The sequence below is a fragment of the Staurois parvus genome, unplaced genomic scaffold, assembly GCF_062004578.1.
Source record: "Staurois parvus isolate SC_StPar_1 unplaced genomic scaffold, SC_StPar_1.0 ptg000283l, whole genome shotgun sequence".
In the NCBI taxonomy this organism is placed as follows: domain Eukaryota; kingdom Metazoa; phylum Chordata; class Amphibia; order Anura; family Ranidae; genus Staurois; species Staurois parvus.
The window spans coordinates 6,987,429-7,010,123 of record NW_028318079.1 but is presented as its reverse complement, the minus strand read 5'-3'; the positions used below and the strand labels follow the sequence as shown (position 1 = coordinate 7,010,123).

Here is a 22,695-nt window from a genome sequence, read left to right as displayed (position 1 = left end):
GAGGGAAAGTCTCCAAGAGTCGAGGCTCTTGTGCACAGCGCTGGATTGCGATGGGGCTCAGGTAAGTATTATGGGGGGTTAGGGGGCTGCTGCACACAGAAGGAGCCTTTGGAACCACTTTAAGGCCTCGTGCATACAGGATGTTTTAAAAATGCTCCTCCTCTTGGCAGCAGCGTTATGGCAGAAAAAAAGCCTGACGCTTGTAAAAGTGTCTAACATTTTTACAAGTGTTTAGGCACGTTTACAGATGTCAAGCTCTTGGGCGTTAATTTCATTGACCAGAATATTAATTTATTCTGGACATCGAATGACACAGCAGAACACCAGGTAAATCCAGTTGCTGGTACTGCTGATAACCGGCGATTGTCAGAAAACAGATCAGCACTGATGATCAGTGCCACCCACAAGTGCCAATCAGTGCCACTTAGCAGTGCCACCCATCAGTGCTCAGCAGTGCCATCTATTAGTGCTTATCATTGCTGCATATCAGTGCAGCATCATTAGTGCCAACTCATCAGTGCCCATCAGTGCTGCCTATTCGTGCCACCTCATCAATGCACATCAGTGAAGGAGAAAAAATACCTGTTTGCAAAATTAGATATATAATAGAAACAAAGAAAAACTTTTTTTTTCAAATTTTTTTGCTCTATTTTTTTTGTTCATAGCTCAAAAAATAAAACACCCAGTGGCTATTAAATCCCACCAAAAGAAAACTCTATTTGTGTGAAAAAAATGATAAAAATTTCATATGGGTACAGTGTTGCATGACTGTGAAATCCTCATTCAAAATGCGACCGATGAAAATCGGCCTGGGCAGAAAGGGGGTATAAGTGCCGGGAGGGAAGTGGTTAATTATGTATTTTTACTTTATATTCCAATTTTTTTTAGTTTGTTGTTTTTTTGTTTTTGAACATGTGACCAGCAGCTGAGGACTAGAAGCTCCCGCCGATGTTTCCCTTCAGACAGGCTGGAAAAGAGCTGGGTCCAGGGGCGAACTGACAACTCATGGGGCCCCCAGGCAATAGGGGATCATGGGGCCCCTGTGTCCTTGCCCAAACTCAAAAAAGCCTATGAAAAAGGTACCAGGGGCATCTCATGGGGCCCCCTACTGACCCCGGTCTCTCTGGCAGTGCCCGAGTTTCCAAATGGTCAGTTCGCCCCTGGCTGGGTCACATTCAGTTGCGTAGTGTTGATTGTCAGTGCCGAGGACAAGGCAAGTAATTAGCACCCCCTAACGAGATGAAAACGAGAGAGAGAAAAAAAAATAAAGAGAAAAAGAGACATAGAAAAAGAGAAAAGTAGAGAAGGGGAGAAAGAGAGAGCTCAAAAGAGAGAGAAAGCAGTGTTCCGATCACATCCCCCGCACACCACCCAAATGTTCTCTGAGGATCTGGTTGGGATTGGACTAGTGAAGGGGTCCAATGTGAGCTCTGTGCAGCCTCCTCCCCCACTGCTAGAAAGTAGCCAGCTCCCCTCCCTACACATGGGCCGGATGAAATGGGGAACTGCAGTCGGTGGGGCCCCGAATGAACGTGCTGCGGGGAATCCAGACCTAGACCAGGGTGGAGAGGGTGGCGGCAGCAGCAGCACAGCACCGGGCAACCGACGCCATGATCAAACGATGGTCAGTCCCAGTGTGTGACTTGGGACAGCACTGAACTAATTTCTGCACCCCTTTACATTTTGTGCTCGGGGCAAACGCCCGGCTGCTTCCCCACACTACACCACTGGGCATAAAACAGTTGTATATCAATTATGAAAAAGGGTATTTCATTTTTTTTTTATAACTACAGTGTCATCATCCATATACAGTACATAAAGAAAATGGATCATGTGAATTAAACAGTGTGTTTAGTATCGCTTTAAATGTGCCCACATGTAATGATGTGAAGGAACCTGATTTAGAAGACTGAGGGAGTAGCTGTCTAGGACAACTCCCAATAACCAGAATCAACTGCCATTTTCCAGCACTGATTTAAATCTTCCTTTTAGAATACAACCAAGCCAGGTCAAAAGAATCTTTTTATTGGCTATACAAAGTTCAGGGTTTTTTTTTTATTCATCAGAAAAAAAAAATATACTGTTGAAGATCCTTCTGGATAGAAATTCAGTGATAAAAGCAATTATAGGTTGAGAACGGCGAGAGATGTGCTTTATAGAGAACTGGTCATGACTGGGACAAGTATTTGAATATCTTGGATTATAATTGTCCAGGCTTCTAAAAATTCTAAATTTGCCCTCTCATTTGGCTTTTCATAGGCCTGCCGTCTTTTCACTGGCCCCCCCACTCTTCAAAGAGGCACCTGTGAATGGCACACAGTCAATGGACGGAGCAAGGGGTACATGCAAGGGATGGAGTTGGGTCCATATATTGCTCTGAGATAGGCTTGACTATCCAAATTCTAGAGATCAGCCATCTTTCATGGTCTGTACAGCACCAGGCTCCTCTATCAAGGGTTTGTTCACACGGGGAACATTCTAAGCAGAGGGATGACCACTGAGCTGATACTTCCTGAGTGTCCAATCAGCAGACTTGGGGGGGTGTTTTTGACCAGCTGTGCTGCCACTGCAGTGGCATTCGAGGACCTGGTCTCCACATATGTATTTCAACTGTAATTTTCGTATGCCACTAAATAGTTTAACCCCAATATAACTTCTTTTTAATGTACTTTTTTTTGAAGAAGAAGAATCCTCCTTATGGATATTTTATATTGTTACATTGGTCCAGATTGAACCAATGTCTATACAGCGATTTCCATCTTCTAGAGCAGGGGTTTCCCAACATTCTAAGGGGGAGCCAATTTACTGTCCTTCAGACTTCAGGGGAGTAGACAGTGACCAGGGGGATTAAACCATGCCCGATCTTTGGTTTTAGGGGTAGAAATAGTTGGTGTTGGTGGGAGGAATAGTGCCCCATTTTTGTTGTCAGTGGAAGGGATTATGCCCCATCGCTGGAGTCAGTGACAGGAATTGTGCTCCGTTGTTGTGGCAGGAATAATGCCTCCAGCACCAGATAATGGCAAGAAAAAGGGACAGAGTTTGGAGACCACTGCTCTAGAGGGATCCCACAGGTATCCCAAGTTCTCACTGACGCCATTGATCTTTAGCTATCTGTAAGGGGGTAATTCTTCCCAATGACCACACGTATAAGGAGCATTCCCACTGACCATCATATTAGTTTATCATGAGTTGTAGACAATCAGGGGTTCCCTGAGACCAGAAAGTTATTTCAAGGGTTCCTCTGCATTGAAAAAGGTTGAGAAAGGCTGCTCTAGAAGCTGGAAATCACTATTGTAGACACCTCTACTCCACTGATTTCCATTAGCTTCCAGGTACTGTGCCGAGTGGCTGCCCTACTGAATTCTGAACACAGAAGGTCGACCGCTGGGCAAGGGCACCATTCAGAGAATGCTTTCCATTTTCTCAGTGAATGCAAAGCATTTTCTGATTCGATGAGGTGGAGAGTGCATGACGTTACTGCTTCACCTTGTCCATTCAGAGAAATCTTTGCATTCATTGAGAAAATGAAAAGCATTCTGTAAATAGCATATGTGCCGAGTGACCAACCTACTGTGTTCAAAATGCAGCAGGGCAACTGTTCAGCATGGGTCCCATGGAAGCCAGTGGAGTAGTGGTGTGTAGCGATTTTCAGCTTCTAGAGAAGCCTCTCTCAACCTTTTCATTGCAGAGGAACCCTTGAAATAACTTTTTGGTCTCAGTGAAACCCTGCTAAAAATGACTATGTCTAAAACTTATGATACAATAGTGTGATGGTCAGTGGGAAGAATGCTCCTTACACTTGTGGTCATTGGAAAGAATAACCCCTTACAGAGAGCTAAAAAAATCAATGGTGTCAGCGGGGACTTATCTGAGAGGCAAAAATCGCTCATTGCTCAAGGAACTTCTAGCAACATCTAGAGAAACCCAAGGGTTCCATTGAACCCTGGTTGAGAAACCCTGTTCTAGAGGGATCCCATAAGTATGATATATATGTACATTGGTCCACGTTGGTCCAATATTCATACCTGGAATAAAGCCGTGTCCTCTCTTTTAAAGCAGATTTTTTAATAATGTCTCTTTTATATTGGGAACATTTTTAATATTCACATTAAAACATCTCAGAATGTTCATTGGTACTACGCTAGCTGCTGACCAGTTTGTATTATTTCAGAGTTCCGCTCCAGTTAATTGGGTTATATTGTAGAAGTTCTCTCTCCTTTAGCGTCTCCAAGGATCGGGTCAGCCGGTTTTCTTGCCATCTGTTTTCCATTAACTGCAAATATTGAAGAAAAGCATTTATACACAACATTCTTCAGGCTGATTTATTGAGTGGTCTAAGTGGTTGGGATTTATTACCTCTTATATTCATTTTTATTCTAAATATCAAAACCTATCTCCAGTTCCCTCCTACCTCCCCCCCTTCCCCCAGGAGGATTGCTGCATATACATTATGCTTTTTTTTTTGTTTTGTCTTTTAGGACTTTTCCACATGTCTTCAGACCAGTCACTGGAATCCTCCTTCTCTTCAGATCTTTCTAACAAAGGGCCAGATTATTGTCCTTTAAACTGTGACCAGTGGCTGAAGAAATGTCCCAGCATTATTGGGAATAAACAATGCCTCAGGCTTGTTGGTCATTGGAAGTAAAAAAAAAAATACATAGTTTCCTTGGTCAGTAGGAGTAGTAGAAGTGCCCCATCATTGGCGTCAGTATGAGGAATAGTACCCCACTATTGGTGTCAGTGGGAGGAATAGAGCCCCATCATTGGTGTCAGTAGGATGAATAGTGCTCCATTGTTGCTGTTAGTGGGAGGAATAGTGCCCCATCATTGGTGTCAGTGGGAGGAATAGTGCCCCATCATTGGTATCAGTGCAAGGAATAGTGTCCCATCATTGGTATCAGTGGGAGGAATAGTGCCCCATCGTTGTTGTTAGTGGGAGGAATAGTGCCCCATCATTGGTGTCAGTGGGAGGAATAGTGCCCCATCGTTGGCGTCAGTGGGAGGAATAGTGCCCCATCGTTGGTATCAGTGGGAGGAATAGTGTTCCATCATTGGTATCAGTGGGAGGACTAGTACCCCATTGTAAGCTCGTAAGAGTAGGGCCCTCTTACCCCTCGTACGCTGTCTGTCTTTGTTGTACTGTGCCATGTATTGTCCCCCCCTATTGTACAGCGCTGAGCAAACCCTTTGGCGCTATATAAACTTGTAGTAATAATAATAATAATTGTTGGTATCAGTGGGAGGAATATTGGCCCACCATTGGTATCAGTGGGAGGAATAGAGCTCTATCATTGGTGTCTATATGAGGAATAGTGTTTCTTTGTTAGTGTCAGTTGGAGGAATAATGCCCCATCGTTGGTGTCAGTAGAAGGAATAGTGCCTTATTAAATGGTGTCAGTGAGGGGAAAAATGCCTCATTGTTGGTGTCAGTGGAATGAATAGTGCCCCACCGTTGGTGTCAGTGAGGGGAATAGTGCCCCACCGTTGGTGTCAGTGAGGGGAACAGTGCCCCACCGTTGGTGTCGGTGAGGGGAACGGTGCCCCACCGTTGGTGTCGGTGAGGGGAACGGTGCCCCACCGTTGGTGTCGGTGAGGGGAACAGTGACCCACCGTTGGTGTCGGTGAGGGGAATAGTGCCCCAGCATTGGTGTCAGTGGGAGGAATAGTGACCCACTGTTAATGCCACTGGGAGAAATAGAGCTCTATCGTTGGTATCAGTGGGAGAAATAGAGCTCCATTGTTACTGTTAGTGGGAGGAATAGTGCCCCATTATTGGTGTCAGTGGAAGGAATAGTACCCCACTGTTGGAGTTTTTAGGAGGAAAAGTGCCCCACCGTTGGTGTCAGTGCAAGGAATAGTGCTCCTTCATTGGTGTCAGTGAGAGGAATAGTGCCCCAGCATTGGTATTCATGGGAGGAATAATGCTTCACTGTTGGTGTCAGTGGAAGAAATGGTTCCTCATCATTGGTGTAAGTAGGGAGAATAGTGCCAATGCTAGTATCAGTGGGAGAAACAGTACCTCAAAGGCCAGATAAAGGCAAGCAGAGGACTGCATCTGGCCCGTGGGATGCAGTTTGGAGACCCCCATTCCATGGCATTGGTTAGTCGATGATGCAAAAGCGACGATAATGTTAGGACCATTGTGAGTGAAGGATACGAAGGTGATGCTCAGATGGTCGGTCTATGACATCCTGCACTCATGGTATGTCCTCATTCTCCAATCTGAATGACACTGGGTGTCATTCAACCTGCAAATACTGAGAACATCATGTGGAAAAGAAGTACTATGGAGGACAGCTCTGGTTTGAAGATCAGTATTGCAGCAAAATCACTTCCAGAGGTATCAATAAAAACAAAATTGTCCGGCGTTAGGCTTTAGGGAGGGAAAGAGAGATGAGTACATTTTCATGCATAAGCTACTTTGAAAGCAACTGGTGACAAACCCCTCAGAAATATAAAATCATTGACGCACCCGTTTATTCTCATCCCTGTATCTTCTCAGGAATAAGGCTTTTGCACGTTCCTGCTCCAGGTCCTGGACAATGGCTAGCCGGTCAGCTTCCTTGAGAAGCTCCAGTTCCTTGCTCTGGCTGGCCAGGGTCTCCCTCTCCATAGCCCACTTGTCACTCATCTGCTTCTTCAGAATATGTCTGGTCTCCTTTCTGGAAAATACATGATCAAGAAAATGGTTTATTTAATCATCTCAAACATCTGTCATGGAAATGAGATGGAAATCTTTCAGATACAGTCATGGCCAAAAATATTGGCACCCTGCATTTCTGTCACATCATACACCACTTTGCTTTAAGATTTGTTTTACCCTTAGGCATGAAGGGGTTAAAGTAGAGGACTGGTTCTCTTTAAAATGAACCTGTTCTGTCTATAGTACAAAACCAGGGGCGGACTGACCATTCGAGCACTCGGGCACTGCCTGAGAGCCCGGGGTCAGTAGGGGGCCCCATGAGATGCCCCTGGTACCTTTCATTGGCTTTTTCTTGGGTGAGGACACAGGGGCCCCATAATCCCGTATTGCCCGGGGGCCCCATGAGTTGTCAGTCCACCCCTGTACGAAACATAACAGGTTTACTGCACAGGAAGCACCAGTAGGTGTCAATCTTACCTCGAGCGCCCACCCCTGCTGCCCCTTGAGTATTGACTTCTCCAAAAGTCAGTATTTACATAAAGGTAAGCGACTCACCCCTAGACAAGACCACAGTCACATTAACCACTTCGGATGCACGTGACCAGTGCAGAGGTGAGTGGCTGTTTATAAACGGCCTCCCCGCTCCCTGCTTGTGCGCGCTCCCTGGGAGCGTGCAGCACCGCGATCCGGTACTCGCTGTGTCCGGAGGACACAGTGGAACACTGTTCGTTGTATGGGACCTCTGTGTGAGGTCCCGATCATGTGATCACTGATTAGCCAATCAGTGATCACATGAGTAGTAAGCAAGATGTCACTTCCTGACATCATTGCTTACTAGGTGTGAAATCTGTGAATGATCACAGAGGTCACATGGTACCATGTGACAAGCTGTGACCAATCACAGCTCACACAGTATTTCTCAATGGCTGCAAGAATGCAGCCAGAGACAAAGAGAAATGATTGCTTTTACAGCGTTTATGGGTGTAAAAGCAATCAGTGTAAAAAAAAAATCTTCATCACCCCCCACAAGTAGTGCACTGTCACTATGATGACACTGTACTGCTAGGGTGATGGTATGAAAAAAAAAAAACAAATAATAATTTTTGAAAAATTATAATTTTTGGTTATAAACTAATTTGGGTTATTTTTTTTTTACTAAAAAGATAACTGAATACATTTTGGCCAAGATTTCTGAAGAAAGATTATTTATTTGCAAAATTGTATAAGAAAAACACTTTTTTTTTCAAAATTTTGGGATTTTTTCATTCATATAGCAAAAAAAAATAAAAATCTCAGTGGTGAATTAAATACCACCAAAATAAAGTTTTATCTGTCTCAAAAAAAATGCTAAAAAATTGTTGTGTTGCATGACCGCGCAATTGTCATTCAAAGTGTGATAGCACTGAAAGCTGAAAATTGGCCTGGACAGGAAGGGGGTAAAAGTGAAGTTTTTACATTTTCCAGGGTTGTAGAGTGCCAAATGGAAAATGAAAGGATATCCCAAAAATGAGAACGTCGGGAGAAGTCTTAATATCAAAAGCTAGATATTACTTGCCTGTATTCCTCTCTTTCTAGTGCTGTGCCGAAAAATGGCCGCCTCCAGCCCGTGTGGAACCTGAGAAAATAAAGAACTGGTTATATGATTCTGCTGAATTGTCTTCTCTTTAATCCCCGAGTGTAAAATGGAACAGGAGATTTTACACTTATTTAAAGCAGAGTTCCAGCCTCACTTTTTTTTGTCCCATAGGCTTCTGCTGTTGGTGTGTAGCACTACCCCCTTAGGAGTCGCTGAAGTTTGGGTCCCCCAATAGTCCTGCACAGCCAGGCAACACGCATTTTCCACACAGACTTACATCCAAGAGACAGTAACCAGTCCTTGAGCTTAGTTTTTGGATTTTATTAGGGGAATTAGAACTTGGATGGGGTAAGGGGTGTATGGGATGCCGAAGGGTAATGGCAACTGAACTATGTACAAGTCTCTTTTGCAGCAAAAATGATCTTTTGGAGAGCTAGCCAGTATCTCCTGAAGTACCACCCTAGACCCCAGATTATCCTAATCAAGCTGTTCTGGGTGAATCCCTGGGCAGGGGATCCAGTATCTGCCACTGTAAATGAATGACAGTCCCAGGTAGTAAGGTAAGCCAGTTTCCCACTGAGGTGCTCCTTCCCCTTACTGGCCCAGGGGGTGCAGGTCTACTCACTCAGTTCTTCTCCTATGAGTAGCTGGGTCGGTGGTTGCTCTCAAGTCTTCTGCTGTGCCTCTCCTTTCCTGTTGAATAGGTGGTCCTCGCTCTGGGAGCCAGTCCAGTCCCCAGCTTTCCTCCTTCCAAGCTTATCTGCCTGTAGGTGAATCTCTTCCCATCTCGACTCCCTCCCAGGCTCCTGCTCATCAGCCTCACTTCTCCAACTACTACCTGAACTCTCCCCTCTCCTCTTGTCCTCTCCTGTCACTGAGCATGCTCACTCACTCTTTGGGCTGTCCTGGCCCCAAGCCAAGCCTCCTGTTGGGGATTGGCCAGGATCCCTTGAGAGTGCAAACCAGCCACTCCTCCCACCCTCCCACTGCTTCTGGAACATTCTCCAAAGCTCTAGCGCAGGGGAAAATCCCAGAGAGCTGATCTGCTGAGCCTCTCAGCTCCTGACTGGAATTTGACCCCTCTGACTATTACACCTGGGCTGCTACTCAGCCTTCCTAACCGAAAATTAGAGCTCTGGCTCTCCCTAGCTACCTAGGAGGGTGGTGCAGGTGCTTTGTGAAAAACTGTACTGCTCTTTCATTTTTACCCCTCCTCCGCTAGGGCTGCAACCTTTTCTTGAAGCCAAACCTAAACACTTTAGCAACGCATGGCAATTTATTTATTTTTTTTAAGGGGGGACACTATGGACTTTCTTATAAAGGAGAACACTGAAGTACGGGGGTTTCTGCTCACCAAAGCCCCCACTTACATCAGATTTCCCAGCATTCTTCCTTAAATTAGGGTTCCTAAAGCCCCCCTTACATCAGAGTCCGCAGAGCACCCCTTACATCTGAGTCCCCCTTACCTTTTAGGGCACACGGAAGTGCAGGACCCAGGAATTCCTCTGCAGTCAACAGTGTATATTGTTGTGTTGCTCTATGTATGCTCTTATGTAAGAACTATCATTTATATTTTTTACTGTTCTGTCCACCCTGGGACAAAGAACATGTAGTACTTTTGTCCCGTGTTGAATTTGACAAAAACAAACAAACAAAAAAACAAAACAAAAAGAATTGCATTTGTTTGGCCAACGTAACACTTCAACAAACCCTTAAAACAGCCCTTAAAACCTACACTCCCTGCCCTTCTGCCGCGGCCAGTATGACAACAGCTAGGAAAGAGATGGACACTTCATATCCACAACTTGTCTTTGCTCCAAGTACAAGCAACAGCAAGAGGAATGTAGTGGCTGACACCCCCCACCCCACCTCCATCTTCATTCCTTTAGCTGTTGCTTATCTCAGGAAAGTGCTTAGAGCTAAGACAAGCTCTCATTAATGAAGCGACCTTCTCCTTCCAAGCTGTTGTCAGATCAGCCGCGGCAGGAGGAGAGGGAGTACAGGTTTTAAGGGTTTATTGAAGTGTTATGTTGGCCAATCAAATGCAAATCAATTTTATTCACATTCAGGAAGCTTTTGATTGCATAAATGGTCAGTTACATGAAGCTGCTACCAACTATCAATGCCAATGACTTCCTGAGTGCTGGTGGTAGACCGCGATGGTCATTCCATTTGCCTTGGAATGTAATTTGTCAACAGGAAGTGTCTGAACCTAGTCTGAGTTCCCTTCTCATGGTTACAGTGCAGGAAATGATAGGGAGCATCGGATACAGGATTGCCACCTACCCTGTATATTATGGGATTGGCCTTCATTTCAAACTAAAATGTTCCATCCTGTACTGATTCAATATAGGACACAGTTTGCCCTATATTGGTTGTTGGCCTAGGATACAGGTAGTTCCCGCTGCCTAGAATCATTGATTGCCAGGATGCAGGTTGTCCCTGGTGCTCAGCACAGTGGTTCTTGGCTCTCCAGGGACAGTGTGCCCCTTGTTGGAGAACCATTGGCTTAGTGTCCTTGGTTTTAGAACACAGATAGCCAACGTTCATGCAGCAGTGGTGAAGGATGTGAAGAGAAGGCTTCAGATGTGCAGGACGGAGCTCTAATGTGAAGAGGGGACACCCTTTTGATGCCAAAGAGTGGGTGATTTCATCTTCCAGTGCAGATCTTAGTGTCCTTCAACCCATAACATACCGTTTGGTGCAGCACGCTATGTGTTGTTGGCCTTGCCTCCACTTTGCCAACTTCTCAGTCCCCTACTCCACCCATTGGCCCTCATTTTCCAAAGAAATTGGTGGCAACCCTAGTCTGATAAGATGCTATGGGCAACACAGAAACACTCATACATGAGGAGTTTCCCTAGGTATCTACAGTATAATTCTGTTGCCATGGTGATTTGGTTAGGTACTCACCGGCTATATTCTCTTTGCTGCATGCATAGGACCCTCTGGTGATTGTGCTGGTGGACGGGCACTGTCTCCAGGCTCACCGTCCTCCTCTTCAGACCCGGGGGATGGAGGGGGTTCAGACGAGGAGGGAACTGGAGCAAAACAAACGTATCTGAGTCAAAGTACCTTATTTCATGTAATAAAACATTGTACGCATTCTTCAACAAATAGATAAAAATTAGTTTTAAAAATTCTGAACTAATACAAAAATGAAGGTCCAGCTTCAGCATGCAAATGTTTACAAGCCCAGCCCCTTCAAAGCTTTAAAAGGTTGCAAGTATGTGACCATCCAGGCACTGTAAGGATCCTAATGTTGGTTGGGCTGTGGATGTGGAGTAATGACAACCACTTATTACATGCTAGTGATACTTGTGGCCATTCAGGGCAAACATGTCGCAATAGTCATTGAGCTTCCTAGAATCATGGTTTCAGGGTCCAAAAAAGCAGAAATCCTCTGCTTGCAATGCATGGTCTCACCTACAGGCAGGGCCGGTGCTACCACTAGGTGAACTAGGCAACTACTGCCTGGTTTCCCTACTCTCCGGCACTGCCGCTGGTTTCCCTACTCTCTGCCAAGGCCGCCGGTTTGCCTACTCTCTGCCGCGGTCGGATCTGATCTAGGGGGCGCTGGGGTGGGCTATGCCCCCCATAGGATTTTGCTAAAGGGAGGGGGGATTTGGGTAAGGTGGTGGGAAGGATAATTTGGAGAGGTTTTAGCTAGGGGAGGGTGGTTGGGGGAATTTGTCCTAGGTGGGGGATTGAAGAGGATTGGTGCTGGGAAGGGGGATTGGAGGGAATTTGTGCTAGGAGAGGGGATTGGGAGGGGGGATTTGTGCTGGCAAGGGTAATATGGACAGGGTTGTGCTAGGAGGAGGGATTTAGAGGGATTTATGCTAGGAGGGGGGATTTAGAGGGATTTTTGCTGGCGGGGAGAGATTTAGAGGGATGTATGCTAGGAGGGGGCATTTAGAGGTATGTATGCTAGGAGGGGGCATTTAGAGGAATTTATGCTGGGGGGGGCATTTAGAGGGATTTATGCTAGGAGGGGGGCATTTAGAGGGATTTATGCTAGGAGGGGGGATTTAGAGGGATTTTTGCTGGGGGGGGGGGAGAGATTTAGAGGGATGTATGCTAGGAGGGGGCATTTAGAGGGATTTATGCTGAGGGGGGGGCATTTAGAGAGATTTATGCTAGGAGGGGGGATTTAGAGGGACATATGTTAGAAGGGGGATTTAGATGGATTTATGCCGGTGAAGGGGATTTAGAGGGATTTATGATGGGGGAGGGGGATTTAGAAGGATTTATGCTAGGAGGGGGGATTTAGAAGGATTTATGCTGAGGGGGGCGGGGGCATTTAGAGGGATTTATGCTAGGAAGGTGGATTTAGAGGGATTTATGCTGGGGGAGGGGGATTTAGAGGAATTTATGCGAGGAGGGGGCTTTCAGAGGGATTTATGCTAGGGGGGGGGGATTTAGAGGGATTTATGCTAGGAGGGGGGATATAGAGTGATCTATGCGAGGAGGGGGGATTTAGAGGGATATATGCGAGGAGGGGGGATTTGGGGATAGGATTTGTGCTCGGATGGAAAAGTTGAGGGGAAAAAGGATGTGTGCTAGGAGAGGTAAATTAGAACTATAGGAGAAGTTTTATTTTATTTTTTTTTGGGGGGGGTGCCCCTGCTTACAGGGGGTGTGTTTAAGATATCCATGCAAGGGGATAGGTTAGGATGGGTGTCACACAGCCCAGAGGACACTGAATAGTGCCGGTGAATGAATCATTTTCATACAGTGAGGAGCTGAGGTGCATTGTATGAGGGCTGCATCCATTATTATAGGTAGATAAAGATTATGAAACTAAAGTTGAGCTATAAAGAGACCCTATCAATCAAGTATGTTAAATAATGTTTTGGCACTCCCTCCTGGCACTTCCTTTTCTGGCAGTGTCTAATTACTGTCTGTGCTGGCCCAGCTCCTCCAGCCCTTTCTTCACTTTTCTACATAAACTTTTACAATACAATACAATAGAGGGTGACTTAACTGACAGATCTGAATCTGCTGGGGCTGGTGACATCACATCCGATATAGCGGCACCCATCATCTATCTCGGGCCTTTAGATGTCTACATGTGGGAGGCTTTTACAGATAAATAACATGCAAAAAATACAAGAAAAGCACATGGAAGCCTAGGGGGAGATTATTGTTGAAATACTGTACATGCTCTGGTGACAGGGTCACTTTAAAGCCGTTATAGTTCTCCAGTATAATCCAAAGGAAAAGCTGCAAAACTTTATTCAGCTGACAATCTTCAGCACATGGTCCCACCCCCTAGGATTACCCCTCTGACATGTTTCACCCAATGGGCTTAACCATAGAGGATGCATTATAGTTTCCCATTAAAAAAAGTTTTCCATCTACACCAAGGGGGTTCCATTGATGCATATTGGGGGGGTCCATATAACAGAGTATTAAGTTCATACTTACTACCAGGCTGGTGGTATGTGATACTGGCACGGCGGGCAGGCACAGGGGGGTGATCGAACATTTTCTTTTAGGAGTGCAGAAATCTCCCCAGGTGACGATTGGCGTACTTGGCAACGACACCCCTTCTGGAGAAAAGTTGGAGACCAACACTTTGATAAATGACGTCCTTCTAGATGCTTACATATAGAATTTACTGTGGGACCTGTTCACAATAGCTTTGCTTTCTGAAGAGTGATTGGCATTCGGATCCTTCAGAGAGCATTTGACAGGCGGGGAGGAGGCGGCTTGCTTCAACTCCTTGAACTGCCCCATTTGCTTGAATAAAGGGAGTAGCAGTTGCTGTCAGTAAAAACATGGCTCAACCTCAGGGTTTTACTGCCCCCAACCACTAGTGTGAAGAAGCCTTCAAGGCTCTTTCACACAGACAATGAATTCTAAAGCAACCTTTAACATGCATTAACACACCAATAACATTAATACGCCTTTTGAACATGCTGCACAGGGGGCGCTCAAATCGCTCCTCAAACATTATGTGGCCTCGTTTAGACTAGCGGTAGTGAGACATTAAAAATGAGAGGCTGGGCCACGTTTTTAGTTCCCCCACTTAAAGTGTTACTAAACACACAACAATACAATCAGTCTGTATATACAGTAAAGCATGCTTGTTATACTCACTGTGGAACCTAAGGGGTTAATCCTCTGCATTGTGTAAAAAGGCTTTTTGATCCTGTCTTCTCTGATCCTCCCCTTCTACTGTCCCCAATCCATCTGCTGATAGAACAGAGCCTTGGGAGAAAGCTGCGCATGCTCAGTTTGGTGTGTATTGCTAGAGAGGTTTTTTTTTTCCTTGGGAGAGTGCATGTGATGAGCACAGGGCCAATCAGCGCTGTCCAGACAGAGGTCAGGGGTTCTGCATCCTCCTAGTCCGGGGAGACTAGATATAGTGAATGCAGGGTCCGGGGAGACCAGATATAGTGAATGCAAGGTCCAGGGAGACCAGATATAGTGAATGCAGGGTCCGGGGAGAGCAGATATAGTGAATGCAGGGTCCGGGGAGAGCAGATATAGTGAATGCAGGGTCCGGGGAGACCAGATATAGTGAATGCAGGGTCCGGGGAGAGCGGATATAGTGAATGCAGGGTGCAGGGAGACCAGATATAGTGAATGCAGGGTCCAGGTAGACCAGATATAGTGAATTCAAGGTCCAGGGAGAGCGGATATAGTGAATGCAGGGTCCGGGGAGACCAGATATAGTGAATGCAGGGTCCGGGGATACCGGATATAGTGAATGCAGGGTCCGGGGAGACCGGATATAGTGAATGCAGGGTCCGGGGATACCGGATATAGTGAATGCTGGGTCCGGGGATACCGGATATAGTGAATGCAGGGTCCGGGGAGACAGAATATAGTGAATGCAGGGTCCAGGGAGACCAGATATAGTGAATGCAGGGTCCTGGGAGACCAGATATAGTGAATGCAGGGTCCGGGGAGAGCGGATATAGTGAATGCGGGGTCCGGGGAGAGCGGATATAGTGAATGCAGGGTCCAGGGAGACCAGATATAGTAAATGCAGGGTCCTGGGAGAGCAGATATAGTGAGTGCAGGGTCCGGGGAGACGAGATATAGTGAATGCAGGGTCCTGGGAGAGCAGATATAGTGAATGCAGGGTCAGGGGAGACCAGATATAGTGAATGCAGGGTCCGGGGAGGGCGGATATAGTGGATGCAGGGTCCGGGGAGACCAGATATAGTGGATGCAGGGTCCTGGGAGACTGGATATAGTGAATGCGGGGTCCGGGGAGACTGGATATAGTGAATGCAGGGTCCGGGGAGAGCGGATATAGTGGATGCAGGGTCCTGGGAGACTGGATATAGTGAATGCGGGGTTCTGGGAGACTGGATATAGTGAATGCGGGGTCCGGGGAGACCAGATATAGTGAATGCAGGGTCCGGGGAGAGCGGATATAGTGGATGCAGGGTCCGGGGAGACCAGATATAGTGGATGCAGGGTCCGGGGAGACCAGATATAGTGGATGCAGGGTCCTGGGAGACTGGATATAGTGAATGCAGGGTCCGGGGAGACTGGATATAGTGAATGCAGGGTCCGGGGAGACCAGATATAGTGAATGCAGGGTCCGGGGAGACCAGATATAGTGAATGCAGGGTCCGGGGAGAGCGGATATAGTGAATGCGGGGTCCGGGGAGAGCGGATATAGTGAATGCAGGGTCCGGGGAGAGCGGATATAGTGAATGCAGGGTCCTGGGTTTAGTAACACTTTGAGCTGCAATGGTAGTGAATGTGGGTGTTTACAAGCCTTGAAGTTGTAGTGAAGATTCACATCTGCAGCAAAAACTATCCAACATAATGTGATCTGCGGGCGGCAAGCCCACCAAGCGCAGCTCATTCCCACCAAAGCAAATGGGAAAGTGCTGCAAACGCCCTGCAACTGTGTGCAATGCATGTAGCTGTGGAGTGTTTATTCAGCAAAAATGGGGTTAAAAAATAAAAGCAGTGAGGAGGTGTCACAATACCTCTTCAGCATCTGTCAATCACCTCTGAAAAGCGATCTCAATATGGATTGCTGTTGGAAGGAGCGGTGGGTATAGATACACATTTAAACCTAGGCTGTGAGATTTGTTTTTTGTATTTTTTTACACAGCTAAAATGGGCAATGATCACTTTTCACACTGTGGAATCACACTTTGTTCCCTATATTTTCACCTGGTGATCCTATCTTCCTGTCCTAGGGTGACAACGCTCGATCACTGTTCTGCACCTATGGAGAGTTGTCACCCTTGCTTCTGACATGAACTACAGAACACCGCCCCCTCTCCTCATTGTTCTAACACAGGGGAGGTGTTTTGTAGTCTACAAAGTGAACTGTGCGGGGCTGATAACACTGCTTTGCATCTCAGTGCAGCACACAGGAAGCTTCAAGCACCATCTTTCTGGCGGGATCAATTCATCTTTTGCATTTATTGAACATATATAACAAAACAGTTTTCATGGAATAATTAACAGACCAAAAGGTTGCAAATCCTTATTATGCACTGAAAGGGAAAACATTTTTTTTTCTTTTGGAATAGAGTAAGGGAGGGTTATAACCCCTGTCAGTTATATGGCCATCTGTGTCCTATTGGGGAGATTTCTCTTCACTTCCTGTCCCAGAGCCAAACAGGAAGTGTCATGTTTCACATGACTGTCATATGCCTTTAAGTGTTCTTTGTATTTTGTCTCTGCTCCTCCCTTTCCTCTGGTTTAGTTCATGCTGTATAGATAACTCCACCCCTTTTCCCAGTAAGCCACAAGATCTACAAGGTGTCTTTTGGATCCAGTCACTGCCTGTGTTATTCAACTAATGAAGGCTATAGACGTTTTGAAAATCGGCCGTTTTAAAAAAAAAAAACGAAAAATTGGTAGTTCAATCGGCTGAAGTTACCACCAACGACAAAAAAAAAAATCAGCCGATTTTTTCGTCCCGGCATTTTTACTTCTGTCCCTGCACAGAGCTCCGCTATTATATTTTACATGAAAAAGTCTTGCAACAAGGTTGCAACAATGTATCCATTTGTATCCATTTCGGATACAGATGGTTTTATTCGGATACAAATGGATACATTGTTGCAATCGCAAGACTTTTCATATAAAATATAGTAGCGGACTGGAATTCTTCTTTTTCTTCTTCTTGCAGGTCACGGCTCATGTGCAGATTTTTTATCGGTAAAACGATCGGCTGATTTGCCCATCATTGCCTGGAAAATCGGGCGATCGTCAAAATCGGCCACAAATTTTCCAACTTTACCGATAAAAAAAATGTGCCAAAACGCCGACCAATTAACCCACTAATGGTGCGAAAATCGGCCGATTTTTTTTTCGAGTTGGAGTTATCACTATCTCATCACAACTGTAAGTTACAGAGAGCACACTTTCAATGCTTAGATTGGAGAGACAGAACAGGAAGTGAGAGGAATCCCTCCAAAGTGAGGAAATCGCCAGAACTAGTGTCCCCATTGGAAGATTTCCCCTCTATTCCTGTTCTGGTGACAATCCAAAATTTGGGATTTTCTTTCACTTTTAATGATAACAGTCACCAGGACATATAGAGAGGGTGAATCTCCCTAATGGGGACACAGACAGCAATAAACACTTGTAGGGGTTCGAATCATAGGCAGACTGACAACTCATGGGGCCCCCGGGCAATAGGGGATCATGGGGCCCCTGTGTCCTTGCCCAAACTCAAAAAAGCATATGAAAAAAGTACAAGGGGCATCTCATGGGGCCCCCTACTGACCCCGGGCCCTCAGGCAGTGTCCGAGTTTCCAAATGGTCAGTCCGTCCCTGGTTGGAATCCCTCTCCCCTCTGTCCAAAACGTACAAAAAAAATGCCTTCAGATATATTAGAAATACACTGGACTGAACAATGGACGGGTTGCCTACTTACTCAGGCTCATTGTTTGGCCTTGCCGGGGGTCAGTTGATGACCTGCAATGACAGGGACATTGGTAATGTTAATAACAAGCCATTCCGGCATCGTTCTGATGTCTAATCACCCAATGCCAAGGAATGTCAGGACAACGGACGATCGTCTTCCCAAAAGTGATATATTAGTTATAGGTGGAGCCTGGTGGGGTAGGTCAGCCCCTGGCATCTTATACTGTGGGGAAAATTATTATTTGATCCCCGGCAGATTTTGTAAGTCTGCCCACTTACAGAGAAATAAAGGGTCTATCATTTTTATCATGGGTGAATTTTAAGTGATAGCGACAGAATAACAACCAAAAATCCAGAAAAACTCACAATACAAATGTTATAAATTGAGTTGCAGTTCAGTAAGTAAAATCAGTCGTTGATCCCCAAGCAACACATGACTTAGTACTTGGTGGAGAAACCCTTGTTGGCCAGCACAGAGGTAGGACGTTTCTTGTAGTTGGTTACCAGGTTTGCACACATCTCCAGGGGGGATTTTGGTCCACTCTTCTTTACAAATCTTCTCTAAATCCTTAAGGTTTCTTGGCTATGGTTTCTCAGCTCAAAGTTTCAGCTCCCTCCATAAATTTTCTATAGGATTAAGGTCTGGAGACTGGCTAGGCCACTCCATGACCTTAATGTGCTTCTTCTTGAGCCACTCCTTTGTTGCCTTGGCGGTATGCTTTAGGTCATTATCATGCTGGAACACCCATCCACGACCTATCTTCAGGGAAGAAGGTTCTCATCCAAGATTTTACAATACATGGCCCCATCCATTGCCCCTCAATGCGTCAAAGTTGGCCTGTACCTTTAAGCAGAGAAACAGCCTAAAGAATAATTTTTCTACCTCCATACTTGACTGTAGGGATGGTGCTCTTAGGGTCATAGTCAACATTTTCTTCCTCCAAACACAGCAAGTTGAGTTAATGCCAAAGAGCTCAATGTTGGTCTTATCTGACCACAGAACTTTCTCCAAATCCTCTGAGAGTCATTTATATGTTCATTGGAAAACTTCAGACGGGCCTGTACATGTGCCTTCTTGAGGAGGAGGACCTTGCGGGTGCTGCAGGATTTCAATCCATGGTGGTGTATGGTGTTACCAATGGTTTGTTTTGTGACTGTGGTCCCAACTGCCTTGAGATCATTCACAAGCTCCTCCTGTGTAGTTCTGGGCTGATCCCCTACATTTCTCATGATCGTCCTTACCCCATGAGGCAAAATCTTGCATGGAGCTCCAGACCGAGTCGATTGATGATTATTTTTTATTTCTTCCATTTGCGAATAATCGCTCCAACTGTTGTCGCCTTCTTGCTGATGGTCTTGTAGCCCATTCCAGTCTTGTGCAGGTCCACAATCTTGTCCCTGACGTCCTTTGAGAGCTCTTTGGTCTTGCCTATGGTGATGGTGAGGTTTGAATGGAAGAATGAGATTCTGTTGACAAGTGTATTTTATACACATAATGTGTTCTCATTAGGAGCTCATTCTTGAATTGTCAGGACTAATCTGTGTACCACATGGGCACATCGCCAGTCTGTGGGAGCCAGAATTATTGTTGGCTGGTAGGGGATCAAATACTTATTTTACTCACTGAACTGCAACTCCATTTATGACATTTGTATCGTGTTTTTCTGGATTTTTGGTTGATATTCTGTCTTTATCATTTAGAATTCATCTATGATAAAAAATTATAGACCCTTCATTTCTCTGTAAGTGGGGAAAATGTACAAAATCTACAGGGAATCAAATCATTATTTTTTCCGCTGTATGTCTTGTGGCCACACGTGATTTGATTTTTTTATCCAGTTGATCTGCAATTCAATCAAAATGGTCAAATCTGCAAGAAACCGAATAGCCATAACTTCCCTTCCTATCAATTTAGACTCAAGTTCAGCTTGAATGGATTTGAATAAAAAGATCAAAATGATAGTTCATAGATGTTGGGACCCTGATGCTGATGTAATAGGGAGTCTGATGGAGACCCTGATGTAAGGGGGGACTCTGATATGGACCCTGATGTATGGGGGTAATCTGATATAAGAAGGCCTGTTATGGAGACCCTGATATAATTGGAATTCTGATGGGGACCCCGATGTAAGGGAGGACTCTGATGTAAGGGGTATTCTGATGGGGACCCTGATGTAAGGGGGGGTCTCTGATATGGACCCTGATGTACGGGGGAATCTGATATAAGGGGGACTGTAATGGAGACCCTGATATAAGGGGAATTCTGATGGGGACCCCGATGTAAGGGGTATTTTGATGGGGACCCTGATGTAAGGGGGGTCTCTGATATGGACCCTGATGTACGGGGGGAATCTGATATAAGGGGGACTGTAATGGAGACTCTGATATAAGGGGAATTCTGATGGGGACCCCAATGTAAGGGGGGACTCTGATGTAAGGGGTATTCTGATGGGGACCCTGATGTAAAGGGGGTCTCTGATATGGACCCTGATGTACGGGTGGAATCTGATATAAGGGGGACTGTAATGGAGACCCTGATATAAGGGGAGTTCTGATGGGGACCCCGATGTAAGGGGGGACTCTGATGTAAGGGGTATTTTGATGGGGACCCTGATGTAAGGAGGGACTCTGATGGGGACCCTGATGTAGAAGAGGACTCATTCATATATTATTATAACTGATTTTTTGCTCCCCAAATATTTATAAAACATACCATGTGGCCCTTGTCCTGAAAACATTGGGGCCCCATTCTCAGTAAAGCGCAGAGGTATGTGTTCAGCCCTGGAAGTTCGGCTCGCACTCACCTTTGTCCCGGCCCCGGGAATTCTCGCTCTGATTACTGGAACGGCGTGATGATGGAAGCGCAGCGATGGAAGGATCTCTTAGGAGATGAAATAAATGAAAAGTTGTCGGCTGTAACTCTATCTCTCTCCTCGCTCTCCTCGCTCTCCGGAGGACTGTTTGCATCATGTGACCTCCTGCTTCTATGGGAAACCGAAATCCTCCGGACAATAGGCCCGCCAAGTGGCAGGGCTGGTCCGGGGACTCCCACAGAGGGGACACGGGTGCCGGAGGAGTTCATTGTACGCAAACCTGTGATTAGCAGAACTGCAGCCTCCATAGGATCATATCCACAATGGCTGTAAACCTGTCATTTGGCAGGGAAATGGTTAACCAATCTCTTGGCTGCGAAAGGCATCAGCAGGTGGTTACAATGTAACATCCTGAAGTATATAGAAGGACACAACCTCTGGATACAGCAGTGAAAGCGGCATTAGGGCCAGTTCACACGACATGCGTTTCAGTTGCTTTTTTCTGCATCCAAAACGCACAGAAAGTAGGTGATCTGGTTGTCAATGTCATAGATCACATCAGTGCTTGCAGTACCGGTGCGTTCCGGATGCAGAATGAAAAGTAGAACAGGCTGCATTTTATCTGCACAGAGCTGTACTGGAACGCATCAAAAACATTCCGGTACGCACCAAAACGCACCGGAATGTACATGTCCCTATTTAAATTAAAGAAAATGAGAGGAGAAAAATAAACCGGAAAGCATAAAAAATGCACTGGAATGCGTCAAAAACGCGCATGCTGAAACGTATCTGAACTGCATTTCTATAGTGTGAATCGGCCCTTAAACCCAAAAGCATTTCTTATATTTCAGCTCACTGATTCTTAGATGTGATGGCCGCATTAGTTTTCTTTTTTAACCCCTTGGCACCAGCGCCTCCCGGCCCTTTAAGGATTTCAGAAGCCGGGAGGCGGGGTGGGGTTTCGGGTCATGTGACTGCTGTGACACACTGTCACGGCAGTCACATGATCGGGAAAGGTCCCGATCAAAAGAGGAGATTGGGACCTTTCCGTGAGTACCGGACATGTGTGCAGGGCGCGCGCTCTCAGCACATATTTTCTTTTTTCAATAGAACCCAAATGTGTGGCCGCTCGGCGTCTAGGCCCAGATGCTGGGGGGGCCGCATATTTGCGTTCGGCCGGTTTGAAGAGGTTAAAGAATGTTAAAGTCGGATGTTAAAAGCAAAAGACAATTTTTGAACGACATTCGTCCATTCACCGAATGTTCAAAGGATTTTCGTACGAATATTCTTGTCTTAAAATCTGCATGTGTATGGCCAGCTTTAGATGTGATGGCTGCATTCGTTTTCTTTTTTAGGTTTCCATTCTTCTATTCTCATCTGGCGATCCAGCCAGTTAAACTGGCCATACACGTATAGATTTGTGTTAGAGAAATTTTCATTTCAAGAAAATTCGCTTGATTTTCTAATCGTTATTGGGGTCAAATCGATGTTCGTTTTCGACAGCAGTGATGGGAAAATTCGAAGGGGCAGGAAGGAAAACTCTTCTCGATCAAACAAATTTTTAGCCAGTGGATGTGGTTATTGTTCAGAAATGACCTTCATTTTAAACTCGAATGTTAGACAATTTTTGAACAACATTCGCCCATTCACCGAATGTTCAAAGGATTTTCGTACGAATATTTTTGTCCGAAAATCTGCATATGTATGGCCAGCTTTAGATGTGATGGCTGCATTAGTTTTCTTTTTTAGGTTTCTTTTCTTCTATTCTCAGCTGGCGATCCAGCCATATATGTATAGATTTT

At 45.6% G+C, this 22,695-nt stretch overlaps 1 protein-coding gene across 1 annotated transcript; it reads right to left on the bottom strand.

The window, feature by feature from the left end:
* Window positions 1–3,779: 3,779 nt before the first annotated feature.
* LOC149458582 (uncharacterized) lies at window positions 3,780–21,119 on the bottom strand. Its single transcript, XM_089681999.1, has 7 exons — window positions 20,885–21,119; window positions 18,091–18,131; window positions 13,650–13,774; window positions 11,133–11,260; window positions 8,195–8,258; window positions 6,473–6,658; window positions 3,780–4,273 (listed from the first exon to the last, which is right to left on the bottom strand). The coding sequence occupies exons 2-7, from the start codon at window positions 18,098–18,100 to the stop codon at window positions 4,163–4,165; spliced, it is 624 nt and encodes a 207-aa protein (XP_089538125.1). The 5' UTR covers window positions 18,101–18,131; window positions 20,885–21,119; the 3' UTR covers window positions 3,780–4,162.
* Between the last annotated feature and the right edge of the window lie 1,576 nt (window positions 21,120–22,695).

Bases quoted from the DNA above. Each gene is read 5' to 3' on its own strand.
- LOC149458582 (XM_089681999.1), bottom strand. The intron at 11,261-13,649 runs GTAAGTATGAAC...GTTTTGCTCCAG, and splicing joins CACATACCACCAGCCTGGTA to TTCCCTCCTCGTCTGAACCC. The intron at 4,274-6,472 runs GTGCGTCAATGA...CAATATTTGCAG, and splicing joins ACAGGGATGAGAATAAACGG to TTAATGGAAAACAGATGGCA.